Source organism: Phocoena sinus, chromosome 8, assembly GCF_008692025.1.
Source record: "Phocoena sinus isolate mPhoSin1 chromosome 8, mPhoSin1.pri, whole genome shotgun sequence".
Classification (NCBI taxonomy): Eukaryota; Metazoa; Chordata; class Mammalia; order Artiodactyla; family Phocoenidae; genus Phocoena; species Phocoena sinus.
This window is the reverse complement of record NC_045770.1, coordinates 29102258-29127308: the sequence shown is the minus strand read 5'-3', so window position 1 is coordinate 29127308 and position 25051 is coordinate 29102258. Positions and strand designations below refer to the sequence as shown.

General features: G+C 38.7%; 1 protein-coding gene across 4 annotated transcripts in view; it reads right to left on the bottom strand.

Moving 5' to 3' along the window:
• PDGFD (platelet derived growth factor D) overlaps positions 1–25051 on the bottom strand; it is a 246223-nt gene that overhangs the window by 52809 nt on the left and 168363 nt on the right. For 2 of the 4 annotated variants that reach the window (XM_032641705.1, XM_032641707.1), the window contains 2 exons: positions 23092–23296; positions 19837–20017 (listed from right to left, as the gene is read on the bottom strand). In XM_032641705.1, coding sequence (XP_032497596.1) covers positions 19837–20017; positions 23092–23296 — 386 coding nt within the window. The remainder of the gene's footprint in view (positions 1–19836; positions 20018–23091; positions 23297–25051) is intronic. The other 2 variants (XM_032641706.1, XM_032641708.1) reach the window with 1 other exon arrangement.

Below are 25051 nucleotides of genomic sequence, written 5' to 3'. Positions count from 1 at the left end.
CAAGGGAAGCCCCTAGACATTCTTTATATGGAAATGTTGATATTACATGAGATACAGATTATCTCAGAGCTGAAAGAACATAGATATTTGTGAAATTATTTCTCTATTAACAATTGCTGCAAAGTGGCTATTACATTATATCATACATAGTAGAGAGTAACTGAGTTTTAATTTAAAAAAAATTGTTAGGACTCCTTTGGTGTCACTGAATCTAGAAGTGGAACTACTTTACCTAAGATTTCAGTGGAGAAAGTTCTATGAAATATAGCAAGTGAAAAAAAGCTATGGAGGGAACTGTTAAGATATTGCAAAGTTGTCAAAACACAAGAGCACTCCAGTCTGAAACTAGGAATCAATTGTTGATCTGTGCAGTGCATTGGTAAAATGGAATCAGATTACCAAATCATTTTGCAAGTACTTTAGTATAAGATGTTGCCAAACTTCTGGGGATTTAGAGAAGAGCTGACTGATTAACAGGCTGAGAAAAATGACTTATGAGACAAGATTACAAAAACTAAATATATTGTTCACCAACAGAGGAATTAAGTACTTGATGTACATTACATATAAAATATTTAAGAGAATGACTTAGGGGTATGATACAAATTTCTAAGAATCCAAAATGTGTCACCATGAAGGGAAAGAACTGTTTACGATGTTCCCTGAGGGCAATAACTAGAAGTCAGAGCATGAAATTGTATAACAGAAAATGTAGCCTCCGTATCTACAAAGTTTTCCCAGCAGTGATATCTATTAAATTGTGAAATGGCCTCACAATGGAAGTAGTAGAAAAGCCATCCTGCAAGTCATTTCACACCAGAGTGGACAAAGTATTCAAAGACATACCTTTGGAAAGAAATCAACCCCACTGATGTAATGGAGAGTATAATGAATGACCCACAAGAGCGTTCCATTTCTGCTTTTAGCAGTGTTATGTGTTTTTCACTGAGCATCTGTCTTCTATTGTGAATATATTCCTATCATAGCTTTAGTTTTATGTTTATTATTTCAATATCTTTTTTATTTCCCTAAAAGGCCTCTAGTTTGTAAACCCTTTGGTTTGCCTGGACTATACTTTATGAAAATCACATTTGTCATTAATATCCTGAGCTCTCTATCAGGAAAGTGCTCTGAGGAAAAAGCAACAAAGACAGTTGGAATGTTAATCCATTTTATAATGCATCTCAAAATGTATACACCTAATCCTAAACTTGTAGCCTCTGAAAGATAATGAGACAGCAGAAAGAAATATTTGTATTTTATTTATTGCTATAAATCCCATAATAGAAATCTTCTCTTTTAATCATTCATAAATTAAATATGTAACTTTTCCATATTGTATTGAACCCCAATTCTTTTGTTCATGGGCATTTAATTGATGAGGAATGGATTAAAGACAATGAATATAAAGAGTAGAAATATTTGATACTTTTTGTACATTGAAAATAGTTGCTTAATCATTTATACTAATCTTGGATATGCAGCATATTTTACAATATAAAGTACCTGCCTAGGTAAGAATTTATTGTAAATTTAAAAGAACAGCTGAAGAAATAAGAACCTAGGATGTTATCTTTGTGTTAATATTCCATCTCATGTACTAGATTAGATCTATTTAAACCTATTAAGGAATTCTCCCACTATAAAGTTGTTTCTTACTTCACAGTATAGCAACAATATAGTTGTAATATTTACCATACCTCCAGCTACTTTGTTAATTATATCAATGTCAGATTGCCCACTGGGAATCCTCACAGCATGAACACACAGCATTAAGCACACTGACAAGTGAAGCTTGAGAGAGGGTCACACAAGTGAAGAAATGGTGGTAGGAGGTTGTGATTTGTGCAAATTTCCCTCTGTTTTCTGTTACATACATAATCCTGCCCCTTCCGACCTTCTCCTTTAAGTCCTAATGGGTCCTCTGTTGCTCCCATTTCTCCTCAAACCCCTATCTCCAAAATACTCCAGGAAATCTCAAGGGTAACTTTGGGCAGTAAAATGTATACAAATGGCTTTGAGCAGGGCTTCTCAAACTCAGAACTACTGACACTTTGGGTTGGATAATTCTTTGCTGGGGCTGAGGAAGGAGGTGACCTGTATACTGTAGAACACTGATAAGCATTCCTGGTCTTTACCTACTAGATGCCAGTGGATCCCCCCCCACCCTCAGTCCCCTTGTGACAACCAAAATTGATTCTAGAAATTGTCCACTATCTCGGGGTGGTGGGGGAGAAGAGGCCAAAATCACCACTGGCTGAGAACAAGGGCTACGGCAAAGTGGCAAAGGGTAGGAGGAGCCCCTTGACTCACTTGCCTTTTTATTCTTCCTCTTGTATGTTTCCAAGATTCTATGGAGAAGGCAGTTAGTTGCAAGAAGACTGGACAGGAATTGATTGCCAAAAACATTAGCAGGAAATATCCTCACCACATGGCATCTGGGAACGAGACTGTGAAGCTCAGCTTTGCGAAAACTCAAAAATAGGTATAGATAGGCTAATACATAGCCTCGCTGAGAAGAGGCACCCTTACCCCCTTATTGAGAATGTGCTAGTGATAACTTCACATCTAATTCTATGAGCCAATAATGGGAGCTGGAGTGAGATGGTGCAAATATTAACACATGTTAAAACACATATATACTTATAGCGAGAAGTCTACCATCTAGCAGTATAAATGTGGGTACACTTCCATTTCATGGATACAGCATTCTCAACTGCAACATGGGGATGCTTCCAGTTTTTGTCTGTTGAGTTTCAATGAACTGGCCAATATCAAAAGAAACTTTTACAAAAGTCTGGCAACAATATTTCATTCATTATATATATATATATATATATATATATATATATATATACATATATACTGTGAGTGTCAACTATATGCAAGGAATTTTGCCAATGGTTTGGCCTAAAGAAATCATTAAGACAGGACCCTTGCCTTCATGAAATTTTAGGGCTAGACTAACATCTAAAAATTGTCATAAATTGTTATAGATGCATCGTAAAAGAAGGCAAGTGTGGCACACACAAGTGGAAGTGAGGAGAGGCCCAACTCAAGAGGTGATGCTTGGAAAGGAGCTTTGAAAGATCAGAAGTAGGTGATAATCCTGCACACCTACTATGTGTCAACCTCTGCACCAGGACATACTATCTCTGGTCTTGACAAGGACTCCACAACTCACTATTTGCACGTTATGAGAAACCTCAGGCTTGGAGAGCTGAAAGCCTCATTGATGGTCCTATACTGAGTAAGCAGCAGAGTCTGCATTCAAATTCCAGAGACTTTATGGAGCCTCCTCTAAGCAAAGGAAGCATAAATTAACTTGCAGACACTGTGAACATGTCATAACTATTCCTAGAACAATATTATGCTCAGGATGGCTGGAGACAGGATGAGAGATGAGCCAGGGTGAAGGACAAAGCTAAGGAGCAGGCAGAGACAAACTACAAAATGCTCTGTCTCCATGCTAGGGTTTGGATTTCATCACAGAAAATGGGGAGCCACTGAAGGGTTTTAAAAAGAGGAGTGGCAGATTTGTTTGGGTTTGAGTCTTGGAAAGATCTCTTGGTTGCTATGGGGAAAAGGGGTTCAATGACAATCCTGACAGGCAGAGAAACAAGGGGGGAAAGAGATTTTTGAGTATTGCCCAGGGAAGAGATTATGGTAGCTATATCCAGACCAACAGAAAAAGAGAGGGAAAAAAAGGGCTCATAGAGAAAGATACTAAGGCGTTAGGGAGGTAAAAAGGGAGTTGCTCATTAATGAAGAAAAATCTGAGCACTTTTCCAAGTGCAAACAGAAAACACAATGCCTATAACCTCATTCCCAATATTTTCTTCTACTGTCCAAAGTGCTCCAGGACAGGATAGGGGCTACAAGTGGTGGGACATCTGAGTTCCGTGAAGCAGTGCTCCTCTCTCCTGACTTACTGCCACCTCCAACAACAGATTGAATTCTGTTACCCATGAGTGACCATATAGCACTTTTCTGCACTTCTTTCATAACCCTTATTCCATCCTAACTGATAACACTGTCAAATATTGTTTTTTCTTCCAAAACTGGACTAGGTCCCCTGAATCCCCCACAGTACCAAGCATACAGCAGGTTCTCCATAATCATTTGTTGAATCAGCTGCTTCAAATCCTTCTTGGTAATTATAGTATATGAGTATACATAGATGAATCAAATAATATATGTATTACTTTGTTCTATTTTGATTACATTTTCATTCAAATATAACAAGTATGTCTAGAAATGAACTCTATGGGCAGTTACTTCACCTATAAAATCAGGGCAGGAATGGGAGGGCCAATTATCACTTATTATGTATTTGAGGATAATGGGATATATTGTTGTGATAAGCAAAATACATTTCTCATGTACATTTGCTCTTTGTCCACAGTTCCTGGCTCACAGCTCCTAAACCTATTTCCTAAGTGTTGACAGTGATAAAGGTAAGTCTTCTGTTATGTTAAAAAGGTGACTTACGGACCACACCTAAGGATGGGGCCTGGTCACAAGGAGACCACCCTCTGACCCCCAGGGAGGGAAAGGGGCTGGAGGTGGAATCAATTGCTAATGGCCAAAGGTTCAATCAATCATGACTATGTAATGAAGCCTCTATAAAAACTCAAAAGGACAGGGTTCAAAGACCTTCTGGGCTGGTGAACACATGGAGAGGTAGGGAGAGTGGTACATTGGAACAGGGCAAGGAAGCTCTGTGCCCCTTCCCAAGTACCTTGCCTTATGCATCTCCTCCATTTGGCTGTTCCTGAGTTATATGCTTTTATAATAAACCAGTGATCCAGTAAGTAAAATGTTTCTGAGTTCTGTGGGCTGCTCAAACAAATTAATCAAACCCCAGGAACCTGTGATTTACAGCCAGTCTGTCAGAAGCACAGATGAACAGTCTGCAGTTTGTTGGGGAGGAGTGGGGGAGGACAGTTTTGTGGGACTGAGCCCCTTAACCTGTGGAATCTGACGCTATCTCTAGGTAGATAGTATCAGAACTGAGTTGAATTCTTGGATACCCTGCTGGTGCCCGAAAATTGTTTGCTGGTGTGGGGAACCCTCCACCCCATGTTGGAAATTGGGTCTCAATACACCCAAAAGAACTGTGTATAGAGATTTTTATTTTCCTTTAAAAAATATGGTTGGTTACTGAGACCACCAGTCTAAACAATAAGGTGAGGCAGTAGTCATTCAAACTGGAATGTGTTGAGAAGCAGAGTTTATAGAAATTAAAGTAGAGGTTATAGAATTATTAGAACAGGGAAAAGAAGGCTGATACTGTATAGTAAGTGCGCTGAAAACAAAGTCAAGGCACTCCACAGCCCAGGGGAGGATGGAGAGAGGCAAGTGCTACAGTCTCCACCGGTACCCTTATAGCTGTGACAAAGCGAGAGAGAGGCATGGACATATATACACTACCAAATGTAAGGTAGATAGCTAGTGGGAAGCAGCCGCATAGCACAGGGAGATCAGCTCCATGCTTTGTGACCACCTGGAGGGGTGGGGTAGGGAGGGTGGGAGGGAGGGAGATGCAAGAGGGAAGAGGTATGGGAACATATGTATATGTATAACTGATTCACTTTGTTATAAAGCAGAAACTAACACACCATTGTAAAGCAATTATATTCTAATAAAGAAATTTAAAAAAAGATACAAGGAAATAAAAATTACTCAAAACGCCCCCCCCAAAAAAATAGAACTCAGGCCTACCAGACCTACTGAATCACAATCTGCACTTCTACAATCTCCCCAGTGTACTTGTGTACCCATGAATAGTTGAAAGGTACATTTCTACCTCGACATGTCTTTTCTGTCTGAGAAATACACACATTTTATCCAATTTGATATAAATAAAACACTCAAAAGTGCAAAAAAAAAGTGTCATTCTCATTGTTAACAGCTAAGCAAACAGTCACTGTCAGGTGTATTTCCTCTGTCTTAGCAAACTATTTTTAAATAGCAAAATTGAAGAAATTTTCTCTCCACTGAAGGTCAGAACAATACTGCCTTCAAAATACAATCTAGTGTACTGAGAGAAGAGAATGGGCCACGTGTGGGGATGGTGTGAATGAGGTAAGAAAGCTGCTTTGCTTTCTTTTTTCATGAGCGGATCACAACACGAACGCTGTCTTTGAAAGTGGCCACTGCGGCCGCCTCTTCTAAAGCTTCCACAGAGAAAACGGACTAATGGAAGATATGAATGAACCTGCTTGCTGTTTCATGTGAAGGTAGTGTGCAATTAAGAAAACTAATTAATTAAGAGGTCTCTTTTCATGGGACTTAAATATATTTACATTGATATAAAAGTGTGAATTCAGCCTATCGAGCGTTTTAATGAAATTAAGAAGCACAGTCAGTAGTTTGTTACAATATCTGGAAACTATGTGGTGTGTTTACATTTTACAAAGGGCTTTTCCATATCTCATCTCATTTAATCCTACTATGTGCTTGGTACATAGCACGTGTTTTAGAAATGTTCACTATGACTTCTGGAAGCTTACAGAACATTAATTCACTCAGGAACATTTACTGAGTAACTGCCACCCTACTAAGTGATGGGAGTAAGCAACAGACACAATATAATTAAGGCTTGTCATGGTAAAACGAGTAGCAGACGTGAAGCTGAGGATGGTATTCTTACAGAATAGTGTAAATTCTGGGGCTCTGCTTATAAATTAAGAATTCTTATCAAAGGAAATAGTTTTTATCAGGGCAGTATATTAGAATCAGTTGAGGAGCTTTTAAAAATAGTTTTGCAGGCCCTTGATTCATTAAGTCTGGGGTAAATTCTGGGCACCTATAGTTAAAAAAAAAAAAGCTTTAGATAGTTCTACTGCAAATACTTGATTAAGAGTCATTTTCTTGGAACTGTGATGCTTCGTGCTGTCTGAATTATACTCTATGGTTTAAGCCTGAAATGCTTTTGGCCACTTTTCTTCCTTTTACCTTTAGGATTTATCACTTTTACATGCAAATAACTTGGAATGAGTAAGACTTTAAAGCTGTCATCAGTCAGCTTTTTTGTTCCCTCTGCTTGGATTGAATGATTCCCTACCTTTTCCTTGGGTCAGCTACTGCTTTCTCTGTGACTCATTTCCTGACCATCTTCTCTTTCCCTCAGACACAATTACTTTCTCTCTTATCCCCTCCCACAACCTCTCAGTTTGTGTTTCTGTTATGGCTGATCATAGCAGGTCTGCTTAACTTTACTGTCTTGAGGGCAGGTTTCCCATCTTATTTGTATCCCCAGGATTTGGAAATTGACATAGAGATGGAGATCCACAAAAATACATGTAGAATGAATGAGAGACTGAATTAATTAGAGAATTAATTTACAGCTTGGTTTTCATGAGAGATCTGCTGGCCATTTTGATTTGTGAGGAAAAAAACATTTGGGCAGAGGTGGGGTGAGGTGGGGTGATTAGGGTTTTAGAAGATTCCAAAAGGAAACTGGAGACACAAAAACTTAGATCTGCTTTGCCATTCTGTCCACAACGGGACTTAGAAACATCATTTTATTTTCATATTGATAAATAGCATATGTTTTTGTTATCCAAGGGAAGTTCTTACAAAAGGCACAGAAGAAAACAGATTATTGACAGTTGTGTATTCTAACTAATTGTACCATTAAATCAAAATGAGGTAGTGGTCTGAAATTTTAATTTAGAGCTCTGCCTTATAACTGATTTTTTCTTTAGGACTGATTTCTTGGTTAAGATTTTGTATTCATATTACTATTCTTTAATGATTAAAAAAAACCCTTCCCTATCTAGGTTATCCTCCATGCCTAAAAGAAATGTTTCTATTTCAAATTCATATTTCTTTGTTATCTGTTATAGAGATATTTATTGCAGAGATTAAAATACTGGGGGGGGGGGGTAGTGTCTTTTTCTCCTTGTAAAAATAGCTGGTTTTAGCACTTCAGAAAAAAAAAAAAAAAAATGCCAGAAGATGACATTGAGTATTCATAGCTTGAACAACTATATACTTCAGAGACCTGGCTTGCCTTTGAGCCAAAGGGGCTATTTGCACAGTATTTTGTAGATGAGGAATGAATGTCTTTCTATAGGAGTGACATCAAGGAACTTTAAAAATACAAATATACTGGTAAAATTAGAATCTTCATATTAAATGTATAGTTTAAGATATTTTCATGAATAGTTCAAAAGGGATGAAGAGAGTATACATCTAATGTAGCATAGCAGAATAGAGATATTAAGAGGTTTTGCCTTGCTCTTCTCCCAAATCTGCCTAAATCTGTGGGTTTAGCTGGGAATCAGAATCATACTGCATAACTGTTCCTAGGCCTGACCTTACTCCAAGTCCATAGATCTCCCCAGTGTTCATCTGGTTCCAACATGCTAGAGACCCACTGTTGTGTCTCCCCAAAATTGGTATGTTGCAACTTAATCCTCAATGTGATAGTTTTAGGAAGTGGGCCCTTGGGAGGTGATTAGGTCATGAAGGTGGAGATCTCATGAATGGGATTAGTGTTCTCATAAAAGAGGCCCTAGAGAGTTCCCTGGCCCCTTTTGTAATGTGAGGTTATCACAAAAAGAGGGCTGTCTCTGAACCAGAAAGCAGGCCCCCACCAAACAATGGGTCTGCTGGTGTCATGAACTTAGACTTCCCAGCCTCCAAAACTGTGAAAATAAATTTCGGTTGTTTATAAGCCACCCAGGCTACAGTATTCCGTTATGGCAGCCCAGATGAACTAAGACACAAAATCTCTTAAAGGACCTTGGATATACCTAAGTTGATTCTAATTCTCCAAAGACATTTAGATGGTAACAGTAATAATAATAGTTCCATCTGTTGTGTATAGTATATTTATCAAACCCATATATTTTAAAGGTGATCCTCAAGCAACTTTATGATGCAGGTGGATCTTTCCCATTTTACAAATGGAGAAAGACCAGCTTGGTCAGTTTAACTGATATGTCCTAAGTCTCATAGACAATACAGTGATTTGAATTTGAGTGTTTCTGACTCATATGCCCTTTATCCTGTACAGAAAACCTCAAAACAAACAAACAAATAGCTCTGGAGTATCTTAAAAACCTGGACAGCTCCTGGGGCCTCAGCAAAGACCCTTGGAGTGACAGACATCAGGACCTCAAACACCTTTGTACAATTAATAAGAAGACTTGAGTCTTTCAAGGCTGCCAACATTCTTCATGAGGAAGGGCAGCTCAGCAGCTGCATCAATAGAGGATCTGAACCATGTTTGCTATGATGTCACTATTACACAGTCTGATGTAAGAACTGCTGAAGTCAGGCTGTTACTGACACAATTATATGCTCCTTGAGATTAAAATGTAGTGGAGGCAGAGTTTACAAACAGGATGCCTGGTTCCATTCCACAGTTTTCCTGACATTTGACCCCGACAATGGCCCCCACTCCTCCACTCTCACCCCCACCCCTTCCAATGCCCAGTGACCAAAGCAACTGAGGGCCACTCGTATGTTGATATGACTGTAACATTAGAGTGAGAGGGAGAAAGTCTTGCTGATCCTAAGTCTAGAAAAACATAGTCAATGGTGTCTTTATACATCACTGGGGATTGCTTTTATATATTGCTTTTACTCCAAACTGTCAGATGCATTATAGGTACTCAATGAATACTTACTTGTTGGTTCAGCTCAGTTAAACATGTTAAGACCTACTTAGTACACAGTGCCCTGTGATAGACCAGTAGGAATAAGGCACTCCTGACCCTCATGGAGCTTTCACTCTAATGGAGACAGTGAGACCTATAAATAGGTTTCCATGGGTTAAAAAATGGCTGGAAAGAATGGTCCAAAATATTCATAGTGGTTGTACTTGAATGATGGGAGCTATGGGTGGTTTTATTTTTTACTTTTCTATGTATTTTCAAAAATGTCTGGTATATGTATACATTACTTTTTCTTTGAAAAAAATAATGTCAATAATAGCAATGTGGGTGCCTGACAAAGGGAAAGAGCATTTGTGCTTGAGGAGCTAAGAACAAGTGGTATATTTGACATGAGTATGTCTTTGACAGAGGGAGGAGGGCTTGGATTCTTGAGGAAATACACATCCAAAAGTTAACTGTCAGAGATAATAGGGGGAAAATCATGAAGTAGTTGGGCCGTCAGGGCATAATGCTGTTGGCCTGGACTGAACAATCTGTGGAGGGAGATGGGAGAACTGAAGCTAGAATATTAGCGGGATCAGAACATGGAAGGCTCTCAGTACCCGAGCGAGGCATCTACACATTACTCCACAGGAAACTGAAAATCAGTCACAAGTTTTCAGCTGGAAAATGATTTGATTACAGCTCTACTTCAGCTGGCAACCATGTGCAGGAGAGGCCAAAAGTAGGGAGACAGGAGATAGGAGACCAATCAGGAAGTGGTTAGCAAGGCCCAGCCAAGAAGCAACCTGATTATTTATTCATGTATCTCTCTTTTTTCATGCCTTTTCAATCTCTCTTTTTAATTTTTTTTTCCTGTCTGGCTCTTATTTTCAATTTCGAAATAAGGGAAGAGTCACTTTGACTATGTAGCTCAATTTTGTCACAGGTGAAAGAAGCAATGTTGAATGGGGGTCAGCCTTAATTTGTCACGCTCCCACTGATAAAAGGAACATTAGAGACAGTTATTTTCAAGGCTAGATGAGTCCTGTCTGTATGATTGATTTCTCATTCCTTCGTTCACCTGGGAGAGAAGACTAGAGTTTTCCCAAAGTTCCAGGGACCTTCAATTTCCCAGTCAGAATGGCTGATCCTTATGTAGATGGAGTGGGTCACCTAGCTCTCCTTAGGACAAGAGGTGGGTAGCATTGACTCCCCAAGGACTGTAACCAAAGGTGACTGACTGAAAAAAGCATAAAAATCACTGTGGTCTTGAATTCTTCAGGAGCACAAAGATCTTTGTTTGCTCTTCTGGAGGAGAAACACTTTTTTTCCATATTCCTGCCTCAGTCCTCAGATATGGAGATATCAACAGACATTTTTTTCCCTTCATGAATTTCTTCCCTTTATCACTTCTTCCATCTTCTCGCCATTCCTCATCCCCATCCCCTTTCCCCATGTCTCTCTTGGGTTGCCTGCTTCTGACACCAACCATTGGGAAGGGTCTCAGCTCTTCCCCACTCCCTGGGTCCATCTGCTAAGCACAGCTGAGATTGGAGTTGGCCATCCTGTCCTCAACAGCTCTCCCGCCTGTTTGTGACTATTTGTGACCTTCTATGCAGTGCAAGGGGCATGTAAGTGTATCCCCTAGACCCCTTGAAAAGAATCCTTTGTTCTGAATTTGCATCACAGTACTGGGACAACCATACTTTGGCTTTGGGTCGCAGCCAAATTCTCTACTCTAGTTTTACAAGAAGGTCCTGAGATTTGGCATTTCAGGGACCAACATTAATAAAGTTGCTACTTTGATCATCTTTTGGCTTCTTGTATCTCTTTCCTATTGGCAAGAATAAAGAAAGGATAGTAAGTGGTTAGCACCCTCAACCTGCAACACTGGACTAATTCATCAGAATATTCCGAAGTGCCTTGCTTTTCTGACTTTGTGCCTTTGTTTAGGCAACACTCCCTTCTCGGGGTGCTATTCCCTCCATGACCGAGTCCAGTGAATGGTAGTGGAATATGCCACCCCAAAATATGCCACTTTTGCATAAGAATTATTTTGAGGGGAAGGCAATTGAAAAGAAGCAGGCTCAGGAAAAGTTCTCTGTCCTCCCGCTACATGCCTAGAAGCACATAAATTTGCAAAGGTTGTCCCCCATCCCCTCACCAGAGACAACTTTGAACCCTTATCAGCCTAGAGAGGCACCAGAGGAATCCACATAACAAACTTTACTCACTAGTCCTTCGCTTCCATTTATTCTCCCATATATTTACCTTCCCACAATTGGCTGCCCTAGAAACTTAAAAGTCCTTTTCCTTTGTCTTGTCACTTCTCTAAAAATGTGTTGTCCTTTGGTTAAAATGTTATATAAGCCCAAGTTCCAACCACCACTCTGAGTTACTCATCACTGAGTGCTCCCGTGTGTATGATATGCATGTGTTAATGATCTGTGTGCTTTTCTCTCCTTAACCTGTTTTTTGCCAGTCTAATCTGCAGAGTTCGATACAGAACCTAGGAGGGTAGAGGAAAAAAATACTTTTTTATCTTTCCTTACACAAGCAAGCCCCATCTTTGTGAGGAACACAGCATTCCTTATGTGTTCCTCCTCCTTGTGTGCTCAGAATATTCCATGCACATTTCATCACTGTAATTCACAGTGCTTTATAATTGTGTGCCTTTCTCCGTCACAGGAATATCATTTTCTTTTTATTATCCAAAGTAAGTTCTCAGAAGTATCTGTTGAATTTATAAGTGAACATTAGGCAGAGATATTTTTTACTGAGGTTCACTTCTCCATAGCTTTTTAAGAAAGAAATACTGTTCTGTTTTAGGCATATCTTTAATACGCAAGCCACTTTCTAATATAGTCGAATAGCTTTTTCCTTCTTCATGTTTCTCACTTTCTTCATCTACCAAAATATTAGTACATCAAAAGGCACAGTTATAGAGAGCAAGTGGTATGTGTATAAAGAGGCCCAGTTATTTAATATCACTGCGTCTTTCTGGTTTTCAAGGATAAAAGTTTACTTGTGGCAAGTCCATATAATGTAATACTAGATAAACAGGATACTGGACTGTCCAAGTGCCATTAAACAGCATCCCTCTCAAAGTTGGAAATGTGTTTACTCAGTACCTGGGGAGTCATCTGCTCATGTGGTTAGCACATGGGTTTTATGAGGAAAATTAACTACAGTAGTAAAGTACTATTTCAAACATTGCTTACGTTGGAAAGGATTAGCCAACATGGAAGAAAACATTCCCAAAGTCAGAGAACATGCAGAGGCAATATGTGTGGGGTTCTTAACTGCATCTAAGGGACATCACAGATGAGATTCAGGGGGTTTCCCTGGTATTTTATGCAAAAATTTAGATATATTTATTTTTCTTTGGAGAGCGTCCCCATCTTTCGTATCTCATTGGATAACACATGTGTGAGCTCTGTGACCACAGATAAACTCACAACCTGTGTTCACTGTTTTACTGGTAAAGTTACCCAACCTGAGTCCGCTACCTCACTTATAAAATAAGGGGGTTGACCTAGGCACTGGACCTCTAAGATTCTATATTTTTCTTACAACCAGTCTTCAGGCAAAATACATGGTTTAATAGCAGCAGATTGATTATTTACAATATGCTGTGTGCTGAATTAAACACTTCACATACATTGCCCCATATATTTAATCCTCACAATAACCCAAAGGGTTAGATGCTATTATTTATGACTATTATTATTTTATAATATATTTATCATCATCATCATCATCATCAGGACTGTGCCTACCAAATTGTAAGTTCTATGAGGGCAGAAACCTTGTCTCGTTTTGTTCACTACTCTATATCCAGTATTTATCAAAGTGCATGAAACATAATAGGTGTCCAGTAAAAAGTCTGTTGAATAATGCACTAAAACGAATACATAACTAGCAAAAATGCCCTGAATTCCACAGGGGAACATATTATCATGGGATTTCATTCCACCTCACTTTCTTGTTGCCTCCTGCTCCCTTAATCCTATTTTTGCCTACCTCCTCCTTTTCCGCTCCCCACCCCCACCTGTGAGAGCCCACTTCCACTTTATTCTCCTCAACCTCTATCATTTGCTTCTGGACCTAGACATATTCTTTTATTTATTTATTTTTTGCGGTACGTGGGCCTCTCACTGTTGTGGCCTCTCCCGTTGCGGAGCACAGGCTCTGGACACGCAGGCTCAGCGGCCACGGCTCACGGGCCCAGCCGCTCCGCGGCATGTGGGATCTTCCCAGACCGGGCCACGAACCCGTATCCCCTGCATCGGCAGGCGGACTCTCAACCACTGCGCCACCAGGGAAGCCCCCTAGCCATATTCTTTGTCAAATTATTCTTTGCTCTAGGACTATATTACATTTTGCTCTTTACTCTCTCAAGAACTCTTATCAAAGTTCTCATTATGTATTCAGGTTTTAGGAAGGTAATCTGATTAAAATAACTGATTCACTTAACCTTCCCAGTGAGACTCCTAGTTCATCAAAATGATCTCTGTAATTGGTGAAATTTTAGAACATTTGTAAAGTTTTAAATAAGAACACTTATCTAGCCTTGCCTATAAAATGCTGCAATAATGAGACTCTGGCCTTAAGAATGAATCCTTCAAGCAATATCCATTGAAGCTCTTGGGCTTGCCAACTTGGCAGTCTACTGCTATGACATTTACTTAGGGCTTTTGGAGTATGCATATGCTATCCTCCTGTCTGACCTGAACCATGCCCCTTGTTTTCTTTCTGCCCCACACTTTGTTTGTTATCTTGTTGATACTTTCTTAGTATCTGCCCCTAGCTCACCCTCTGGTTTTAGCTACCTTACCTGGTCTAAGTACTGAAAGATTTAAGAAGCATCCAAAATAGATGGGCTGAGATGAGGATAAGAAAACTTCTTTCTCATGCTTAGCTGAGAGAGCAATGAGCTACTCTTCTACTTCCCTCTCTTATGTTTGCCTCCTTCCAGTAGCCTGAATCCCAAGACACCAAAAGAAGAATTACTGTCAAAGATGTCTTCTCTTTTCTGTTTCAGGGCTTAGCATTTGCTGTTCTTTTCCTTAAAGCACTCCTCCCATAGCTTCCCATGGTGTTTCCTGCTCCTTTTTTGGGTATCAATTCAAATTTTACACCTACAGATCTTCCTTGACTCTCTGATTGGAGTGGATCCTTTTCCAGTCACTCTCTGTCACACTGTTCTCTTTTATCTTCTTTCTTTTATTGAACTTCAAAAAATTTATGTTTGTATGTATGTTCTTACTTCCCTATTTACTTAAATGTTTATTGTTTGCTTCCTTCTGCTACCATATGAGATCATGAGGACAGAGATCTGCCTATCCTCCTCATAGCTGTATCTCCAGGACCCTAGACTGAGCTTGGTCTAGCACACAGTAGGCATTTAATAAATAATACCGCAGCTCTCATATCACCAAACCTCCAGAAGGCTATACCAAAATGTAGAAGCTGAGGTAAACAGAATCTGCTATGTGATTATCGCTCTCACCTTGACTATCCTTGGCTCTATATACAGTCCTGGCTGAAGTGGTCAGAATACCCATGGATATTCAAAACCTTCAACAATTTTTATCTGACTATGCAAATAAAGATGGAATTTCCACATTTTGTAGAGAAAGTGAATGAGGTCCTTTACTCTCTAGCTTTGTTTGAGAATTAGTTTAGGGGAATAATAATGAATTGTCCACCATTATTTTGTTTTTGTTTCACCAACTGTTAAGTTTTAGGTGAGCAAAATTAGAATCTGTGAAAGTTGTTATAACTGAGAATCTTATTTATTAACTGACTGGTTTTATTCCTCCTCTTTCTTTGCATCCTTATCTTCTTTTCCATCCTCTTCCCTTTCTTCCTCTATTTAAAAAAAATTATTTATAATGCAAAGCCATGATTCATGTGGAGTTTTAATCTCAATGGCAATCTTAACTGTGCCACTTGAAGTTAATTCAAACTGCAGAGATACACAGTTAAAAAATTGGTGATAAAATTGCTTTTTTATTTTAGAAAGTGTTTAGAATGGGTATTAGTAAATGCAGTTTATGAAATAAACTAGAGCTTGTTAATAAAACAAAAAAGTTTGGGAATAGCTTTCAAATAATTTAACTTTTTATTTTAACACAATATTGTAAATCATTTATCAATATATTTCAATAAAAATTTATAAATAATTTTTGAAGTAAAAATGTACTCTCCATTAAACACACACACAAATAAAAGGCTTTTAAAATATTTGTGACAATATACAATAAAATGCTTCTACCTTGGATGAAGGAGGTGAATTATGGTCAGACGTGTGTGTATATGTGTATGCACACACACACTGACAGCTGGGCTGTTTGTACAGGACTACCAAGTTCATTTATCACCTGATGATATATTAATTATTACGCCAGTGATAATGATAACAGCAGCAGATATTTGAGTAATTTACTAAGTTCCAGGTAGGGTGGCTTACAAAATTATCTAATTTAATCCTATAACTAGTTAATTGTGTGTCAGGCAGTATTATCACCATCTTACAGATGAGAAAACTGAGCCTTTAGCCAGTGAGCAGCAGAGCTGAAATTCATATACCCATGCTTGCTGACTTCTTTGCACAACATCCATTGGGAGCCTTGTAATTGGACACCTTTCCAATAAACTATTTAATGGTCTTCCAAAAAATTTTCCTAACAATCCAATCCATCCATTAATTCCCCAATAAACTAGATTTGAGATGGGAGAGCTTAATTTATTTAGACAAACACATATTGATAACAATTTGATAACATTATCCATTCTGCTTCATTATGCCCTCTGATGGTATCTATCCTCCTCAGCTGAGTGAAATTAGGAAAGAAAGCTGAGTAGGAGAGCAAAAAATTGAAATATGAAATTGAATCATATTTTCTCAGGAAGAGTCAATTCGACAAACACACTGTCTAGTCATGTATAAGGCACTGTGTGGAATACACACAGGATGTTTGTCCTACCCTCAACTAGTTCATTACCATTTATCTAGAGGGAATATATATATATATACACGCACACACACACAATTTGTGATGGTAAAGGTAGGATCCTTATCACCATTATTTATTGAGCACTTCCACTATGTCCTAGGTGCTATGATAAGTATTTGCTATTAATTTAAAATCTCACACCAACTCCAATTATTATCCCCATTTTATGGATGTAAAACCAAAAGGTAAGAGACCCATTCTGTATCACACCATTAGTAACTGGGGAAATTTCCTTTGATCCAAAGTGTGCTTTACAGCAAAGCTCTGGTCCCCTATGGCTGTGCTGCCTTGCCCTAGGAAAGACTGTGATAGATGCTGTAAAAAAAGGTAGACAATTGAATTCCAAGCACACCAAACAAAATTGTAATATAAGAATAATTGCTAACCAAAATTAAGTGATCAGGATGTTAACCATTAGTCAGTCTCCCACACTTTGCTGGAGTGAAAAATTGACTAAAAATGTACACTAGACTTGGTATTCCAAAAACGTCATAAGCATGAACCATGTAGATGTGATTCCAGTGTAATGGGCTCTTATGGTCCTGGGCACCTATACCTTACAGCCTCGGGGAGGCCCCTGTACAACTGGAGAATCACTAAGGTAGGAAGAAGAGAAATGTTTGATGGAAGGCTGAGAGATAGAAAGATAGAGATGAGAAGCGGGGTGGTCTTTACCTATCCAAATAGCTACTTGCCGTTTTCTAAGAGCACTGTGATTGCTCGGAAACTATTGCTCAAATTTCCCCAGAACCTGCCATACCTTAAAGGAGGGATTACAAAACAGCTGCCTCCAAACTCTACAGGCTTTGTGGGCCTGTACAACATTTAAAAAATCATTATTTAAATACACTTAAAGAAGGCTTGCCATTTTTTCCAGTTTTATGAGATATAATTGACATATGGCCCTGTATAAGGTGTACAGAATAATGATTTGACTTACATACATCGGGATTTGCCATTTTTAATCCCACTGTCTCTCTCTAATTTTATATCTGGCTCACTATGAATTTTAAGTCTGGGCTCTGTAGCATTTGAGTTCATAAACTCTGCTTTAAAGTTTCTCCAAGAAAAATTTAAACATGAATAAAATGACCTTTCCAAAACATTGGTCAAGGCATAAATGATCCCTGTTGAACAAGAATCAAATGCAAGAGTTTATCAAAAAGCCACACAGATCTAGAGTTTATATACACCTGAAGGTTAAGCTCACTCTACCTCTTGGAATTCAGCCACCAAAGCACTTTGGCCCTAATTGATCATATTTAGTGCCAGAAGCCAATTAGGAGCGGAAAAAGAGCCTGGAGCTATTTGCAATGAATGCAGACCAAGAGGCTGTATAACAAAAAAGTTTTGACTACCATCATTTCTAAAAACACAATTGAATGTACTGGTGGAGGTGAATAAGTAAGTGAGTGGAGTCATGCTGGACAGTTTACATCCATACTACAAAGGCTGTCCAATATTCCACTTAACATTGGCTAGGAAATGAGTGATGAGCCTGCACCGTAACCCAAAGCACCTCAAACAAAAATATTCATTCTTCCCTAAATCCACACCTGCACTGCCTTTTTCTACAAAAAGGAGTTATTTTGCCTTAAAGATATGGTATTAGAGTTAAGATGTTTCTAACTGACTTATGGACCATTTAACTTAGTCATAACCAAAGCTTCACAAAAAGTATACACATAAGCACAACAGGCCTTGATATGTTAGGGGGAAAAAAGATCCTTCACTAAGCCATTCTGACACATCACCATTCCAACATGCTAAGCCTGCTTTGTCCATGAACAGTTGAGAACAGATGCATCACTGAACACATTAGAAGCAAAGAAATGTAGAAACCAAAGGTTCACACTTCCACTTTAATGCTGAGCAGCACTGCGTGAGTGTGCAATAATGTATATCATGCTTGATGGATTATTTTCAAATTAAAACTGGAACCAGTATCACCACATGCTGTTTTTTCATTTATAGTATTCTGATGTAGAATTCACTTTGTGTTTAACCACTCATCATAACGCAAAAAAAAAAAAAAAAAAAGAGAAAAGAAACCACATTAGATTAAAAAAACCAAGATTTTTCCTATTCTAAATTTAACTCATAAGAGGAAAAAAAAAAACCCAAATTGACTCCATTTGTAGTACTGTGTTCTGTTTCGGCATCCACACTTTGAAAAGGGATAGCAATAAACTGAATGAGAGTTAAAGATGTTGCCAGGAGAGCAAAAGGCAATATGCTATGAACAACTGAATTCAGGGATATTTAATGTATCCTAAACGTAATGTATAGGCAAAATTATCCCAATATCCCCCTGAGCTTCATCTGTAACACCCAGTATTTCCGTCTTATTATCATTCTCAGTTGTTATGGCTTCTAATTGTCATTTCCACCAGACTATCAGCTCCAGGAGGTTCAAGAACACTGTCTTCTTGCTTGCCTTTGTATCTACTACACCTATCAGAATATTTGTCAATAAGAAGGAACTTTATATTGTTCTACTAATGAATGACAGTAAAGAAGACCCATGACCATGTGTGATCCAACAACTAGACTTAACTATAAGGTAGATTATGCCGCAATATGAGGTTGAAGACCTTCTAATAGTTAGAACCATATAAAGTTGGAAATGGCTGCTGAGGTGTTTAAGTAGAGGTGAGACCACAAACAAGCATGGGTGTAGTAAACAAAAATCAAACCTTGGGTCCTGAATTATACCTTCCAATTTTTAAGATACTTGCTAACCCTGAGGCTCTATGATGATAACATAGGCCCTTCCCAAATTTGAGTCATAATTTAAACTAAAATCATTGGGACTCTTCTGTGATTAGAGTTACGTAGACAATTTTTCAAACCAAGAGGTTCAATTCTCACTTACCTTCTATTTGGCTGTATATTTATTTTGCTCCAGTTGAATCAAAGGCAATATGGTATATGCTTTACCATAAACTATTCTACTTTTTCTATTCACTATGCTTTCTTTCAAAATACATGGGCCCAAGCATTGACTTAATAGAGCTAAAATGGCATTTCTCACTAAAGAAGACTTTAACATTTTGGCCACAAGGCAGGGACAAAGCATACCATAGACAATTAACACAGTTCATTCACTTTCACACCATTGAATTTAATCACAGAAAATGATCTCTATACTTCATGTAACCAGTGTCTGCTTTTAATCATAGGGTGGTTAAGCTACTTACCACAACAGAATAATAAATCTTGAATCCAGGTTTAGCCACAAAGTAGTCATCAGACTTGAATGTTATTTTAATCTGGTTTGTTCTTGATGTTATCCTTGGAGGAACTTCTTTGTGTCCACACCATCGTCCTCTAATAACGGTGCTGGTTTCAGATATATCTTCAACTTCCACAAAATCATACCTAGTACCAATTTGACATAAACTTTGATTAAAGAAGACTTTGAAATTCATACTTTCACTGAGAAATTGAAACTAACATATGTGATTTCTCGTGACCTATCATCTGAAATGAAAATTATAACCTACAGATATTTTAGAAGGAAAACTAGTTTTTGGATTAGGTTTCTCAAATTCAAACTTCAACAATCTATTCTGAGGAAACACCCTTACACACTTTTAGCCATAACTCTTCCTAAATAGTCAAAAATCAAAATGGGCTACTTTCTGAGCATCTGTCTCATAAGGTTTTCCTGGAAAAACTAACAAGTATAATCTATTGTCATATTTTAGGAGATGTAGCTCTAATTATATACCCGAATATTTACTATATCAAGTTTTTAAACAAATTCCCACTTTGAATTAATTTACCACATCCAGTGTTTCCTTAAGAAAGGAAATGATCTATACCCATACAGCACATAAAATCAGCACTCTCATTGTAGAAAATAAACGGTAAAATAAAAGACTATTTTCTCTTTTTTGAAATTGTCTTTTGGAAGGATCATATCATAAACTATGACATTTATCATAATGGAAACACATGACTTTGAGGAGGGATGTGCACTAGCCAATATTGGAAATATCTGGGCTATGTGCAAATGAGGGTAAGACCATGGGTTCACCACTGGTACCAGTCAGAGAAACACAGAATCCCAGGATTGAAGAAGAAAGGAGAGGCATTTTAGGTATTCCACAGAGTCGTTTGATCCTCAGAATCCCTCCACAGCGTCTCACTTTTTCATCACATAATAGGACAACTTCAGTGACCAAGCTGACATCTTCTAGGGATCATTTATTCTATTTTCAGACACCCAAGATCTTAAAACATTCTGCTTGAGAGCTGAACTTTGTGCCTTTCAGTTCTGGGCATCAGTGTCTCACTCCTCCAATCTACCTCTCCTCAAATGACTTCAGATGCTAAAGTAACAATGCAAACGAGCACTCAGGGTGAGCATTCAAGGTGAACAGTGGCAGAAGTCTCATATCCATTTTATATTTTCCTGTCACGATTGCCAAAAGGAATCAGCATGAGAACCAACATGTCTGAATATGAAGAAAATCCAATACAACTTTACTGGTCTTACCCACGCACCTCAGAGCTCTCATTGGATCAGGCAGGGTGATCTAAGGAGGCGGCGAGCATAATAAAATGGTTACTAAATTTCATTGACAGTGATTTGTGAGGCCTTTATGTCCTTTGCCTCAGTTTCCTAATGAGCAAAATAAGAAGGTTTATGTAATTTTACCAGCTGAATATCTCTTGGGTGCTATGTAAATTAACTACTTAATATATGGTGTTGAAAAGTGAAAAGCACTAAGAAAGAATCGCTATTCCAGCAATAAAATATTACAGTGTAAACATCAAGGAGGTTTGGAACAAATGGGAGGAAATCAATTGCATTTCATTTTATATACAATATATGTGAATCATATTTATTGCACAAAGCAAGAATATACTTGAAACTTGGTTAATAATGCAAGAGGTCACTTTTGTTTTTTAAAAAACACAACATCAGCACAATTTTTACTCTGGGTCTGGAGTCAAAAGAGGACCATTTTGGTTGGACCTGCACCTGAGGCAGGTCTCTGATCTGCCTCTTTCCCTGCTTCCTCTCCCCTTTACCTCTACTCCTCTACCTCCCTCCATAAATTTTTAGGAGCAACTTGATTTGATGAAGGGTCTGGAAGAGAAACCATCCTAACTTCCCCTCCTAGTTTTAAGGTCAGGACGCCAAAAGGGCTCAATCACTACCAGATCAAAATCCTGCTCTGCAGTGGAGACCAGTGTCTCTTCAATGACATCACCTTTAATAATCTTTTTTTTTTTTTAAATATCTTTATTGGAGTATAATTGCTTTACAATGTTGTGTTAGTTTCCGCTGTACAACAAAGTGCATCAGCTATAAGTATACATATATCCCCATAATAGTAGCTTTTCATTTGTTTCCAAGGTCTTTCTTCTTTTTTTTTGAGCACAGAAAATGAGTTCTCCCTTTCAAGGCTGAAAAGACACAAGGTCTCCTCAAGCTATTCTCTTTGTAAATATTAACTGGCTCTTCCTGCATGTATTCATCTCTGCTTTCTGGCATACATTACCCTCTATGGTCCTAGAAAATAACAGTCACTGCTGTTATTCTTGAAAAAACAGCAACATAATAAGAGCCGTCAGCATAATAGACATGCAATAAAGGACAGCCAAATTTGAAGTACCTGATTTTTATTATTCAAAGTAAAGAATTTAGCAGTTTAGTAGTAGTTCATTGGCAATGCAGAACAAGTTCGTGCAGTAAAGTACAGAAAGGAAAAAGAAAATCCTCTGCATCTTACACATGCTAATTAAGTGAATAAGATGCTGTGAGCTGACAATTCAGAGAACAACAGCCAGGGCTTTCTCTGATAAACATGTTAAGAAGGGAGAAGATTATCAGGGGCAGCTTTCATCTTCTGCTGACCCAGAAACTACAGGAAGAAACAGACCTCTGAGGAGCACACTGATCCTGGGAGGTGGCCTTCTCTTCCTTGTTACACATATCTGAGGCCTTAAAATTACGATTTCAGGTAAGGACCTGACAGGGTCCTTGCCATCATCATCTCCCAGTGCTGGGTCAGTTCCTGGAGCTCAGCAGGGAAATACACTCCTGAAGCCCTGGCAGGCTTGCACCAGAGCCCTGTGACATGGCGCAGGTGAGCCAGGATATTGGATACATCTACCTGCTCACAAAGTGGGTTGTTCTAGGCCTGGCCAAGATAGGGGCCCCCAGATTCCCCCCTTCTCTGGGAGTCACACAGCCTGGCTCTGACAATTGCAGGAGTAAGTTTCTGTGAGTCATGCAGGTTACCAGGCTTTCTGCAGAGGCGTCTGAGCTCCAATTTATTTTGTCCATTAGGACTGACATAAAGGTTTTTTGAAAAAGAAGTCGAGTATCTTGGATAGGTCTGGAGGGCCCAAAAGAGAAGTCTGATGTGATGTTTTAAATCTGTCTTTTTTTTCTACTTTGAAATTTTACCCTAAAATAGATTTTATTTCCCACTTACCTACAGATATCATTTTCCGCTTCCTCTAATCCAAACTGATTGTCAAAGGCTAGCTGTATCCTTGTTTTCTCCTGGGAATGGAGCCGCCAGGTCAGAAGCAGGTTCCTGGGGTAGCTGTTTGGGAAGCGGGGACTCTGCACATGGCCGTGTCCTGTCACCTGGATGGTTTCATCTCTTCGGTACAAGTCTGTGAGGTGATTGCTCTCTGTTAGTAGTCACAACTTGTAGAAATTAGTATGTTGCTCCAATTACAGGAAAGCAAAAAAAGAACAGTTTAAAACACATCACATTTCAAAGCACTTCTTGATTTTGTTTAAAAACATAAGGCCAAATGGCAGCCTTGTGGTTAAACAAACAACATCCATATTTTTTCTGTTGTCCCCTACCTCCCCAAATTCTTCATAAATCTAGACTTGATGCCTAATATTTTGTACGGTGGGAGCTCTCTTGACATCATTTTTTTTTTTTTTTTTTTGCGGTACGCAGGCCTCTCACTGCTGTGGCCTCTCCCGGTGGGGAGCACAGGCTCCGGATGCGCAGACTCAGCGGCCATGGCTCACGGGCCCAGCCACTCCGCGGCATGTGGGATCTTCCCGGACTGGGGCACGAACCCGCGTGCCCTGCATCGGCAGGCGGACTCTCAATCACTGCGCCACCAGGGAAGCCCTTAACATCATTTTTGACAAGCAAAATTAATGATTATCTCAGAACTCAGGCTCATTACAATTGGAATTAAAATTGAGCAAATAATTTCAAATAATTCATCCTTCCTCTTTTCCATGTAATACAGCTGACCCTTGAGCAACACGGGTATGAACTGTCTGGGTCCGTGGATTTTTTTCAATAAATACATATATGTACTGTAAATGTATTTTCTCTTCCTTATGATTTTCTTAACAACATTTTCTTTTTTCTAGTTCACTTTATTGTAGAATACAGTATATAATACATATGACATACAAAATATGTGTTAATCAACTGTTTATTTAACGGTAAGTCTTCTGGTCAACAGTAAACTATTAGTAGTTAAGTTTTGGGAAAGTCAAAAGTTATATGTGGATTTTTGACTGTGTGGGGTATTGGCACCCCTAAACCTCACTCTGTTCAAGGGTCAACTGTACAAATATATTTTTTTTTTCATTGACAATGTAACAGTATATCTTCAATGATTAGCCCAGGAGATAATAAATATTGTTGAATGAACAACTGGGTGAAAAATAAATTAAAAATAAATCTAATGATGACATTTTCACATTTGTTTCTCCATCATAAAAATCATAATTTTTTGGCCCTCGTTTTTGGTGACTTAAAGTAGTTCCAATTCTAATTCTATTTTCCATATGCTGTATAATAAAGAACTTGTCTGATCTTTGTCCTGGGTTCCTAAAAGGGAACTTCTAAACCCTTAAAATTTCCCAAGTGATGCAAGTGTCTTTGTTATTCATGGTAGGACCCTGGGGCCATACCTGATTTTATGCTAATGAGGTGATTTTCTGTGGGCCCTTAAATAGTTTCAGGAATGGGGACTGGCTATAATAGAAAGACCAATCATGTGGCTTTGAGCTCTGATATCAGCCTGACTTCCTAACCTCCCTGGAGGTAAGAGGCCTTGGAGCCCTAGCCTGTTGCCACCAATTCAATCAATCATGTCGACAGAATGAAACCCTTATAAAAACTCTTGTCACTGAGTCTTGGGTAAGCTTCCTGGTCTGTGAAACACACTGATGTGCTAGGAGGGAGACATGTCCTCACTCTACAAGTGTCCTTATTTGGCTGGTCCTGATTTGTACCCTTTATAGTAAAACTGTAATTGTAACTATAGTGCTTTCTTGAGTTCTATAAGTTGTCGTAGCAAATTATCAAACTCGAGGGGCTTATAGGCAACCCTGAATTTATAGTCAGTTGGTAAAGAGTATGGGTAACCTGGGTACCTCACAATTTTCAGCGGGTGACTGAAGTA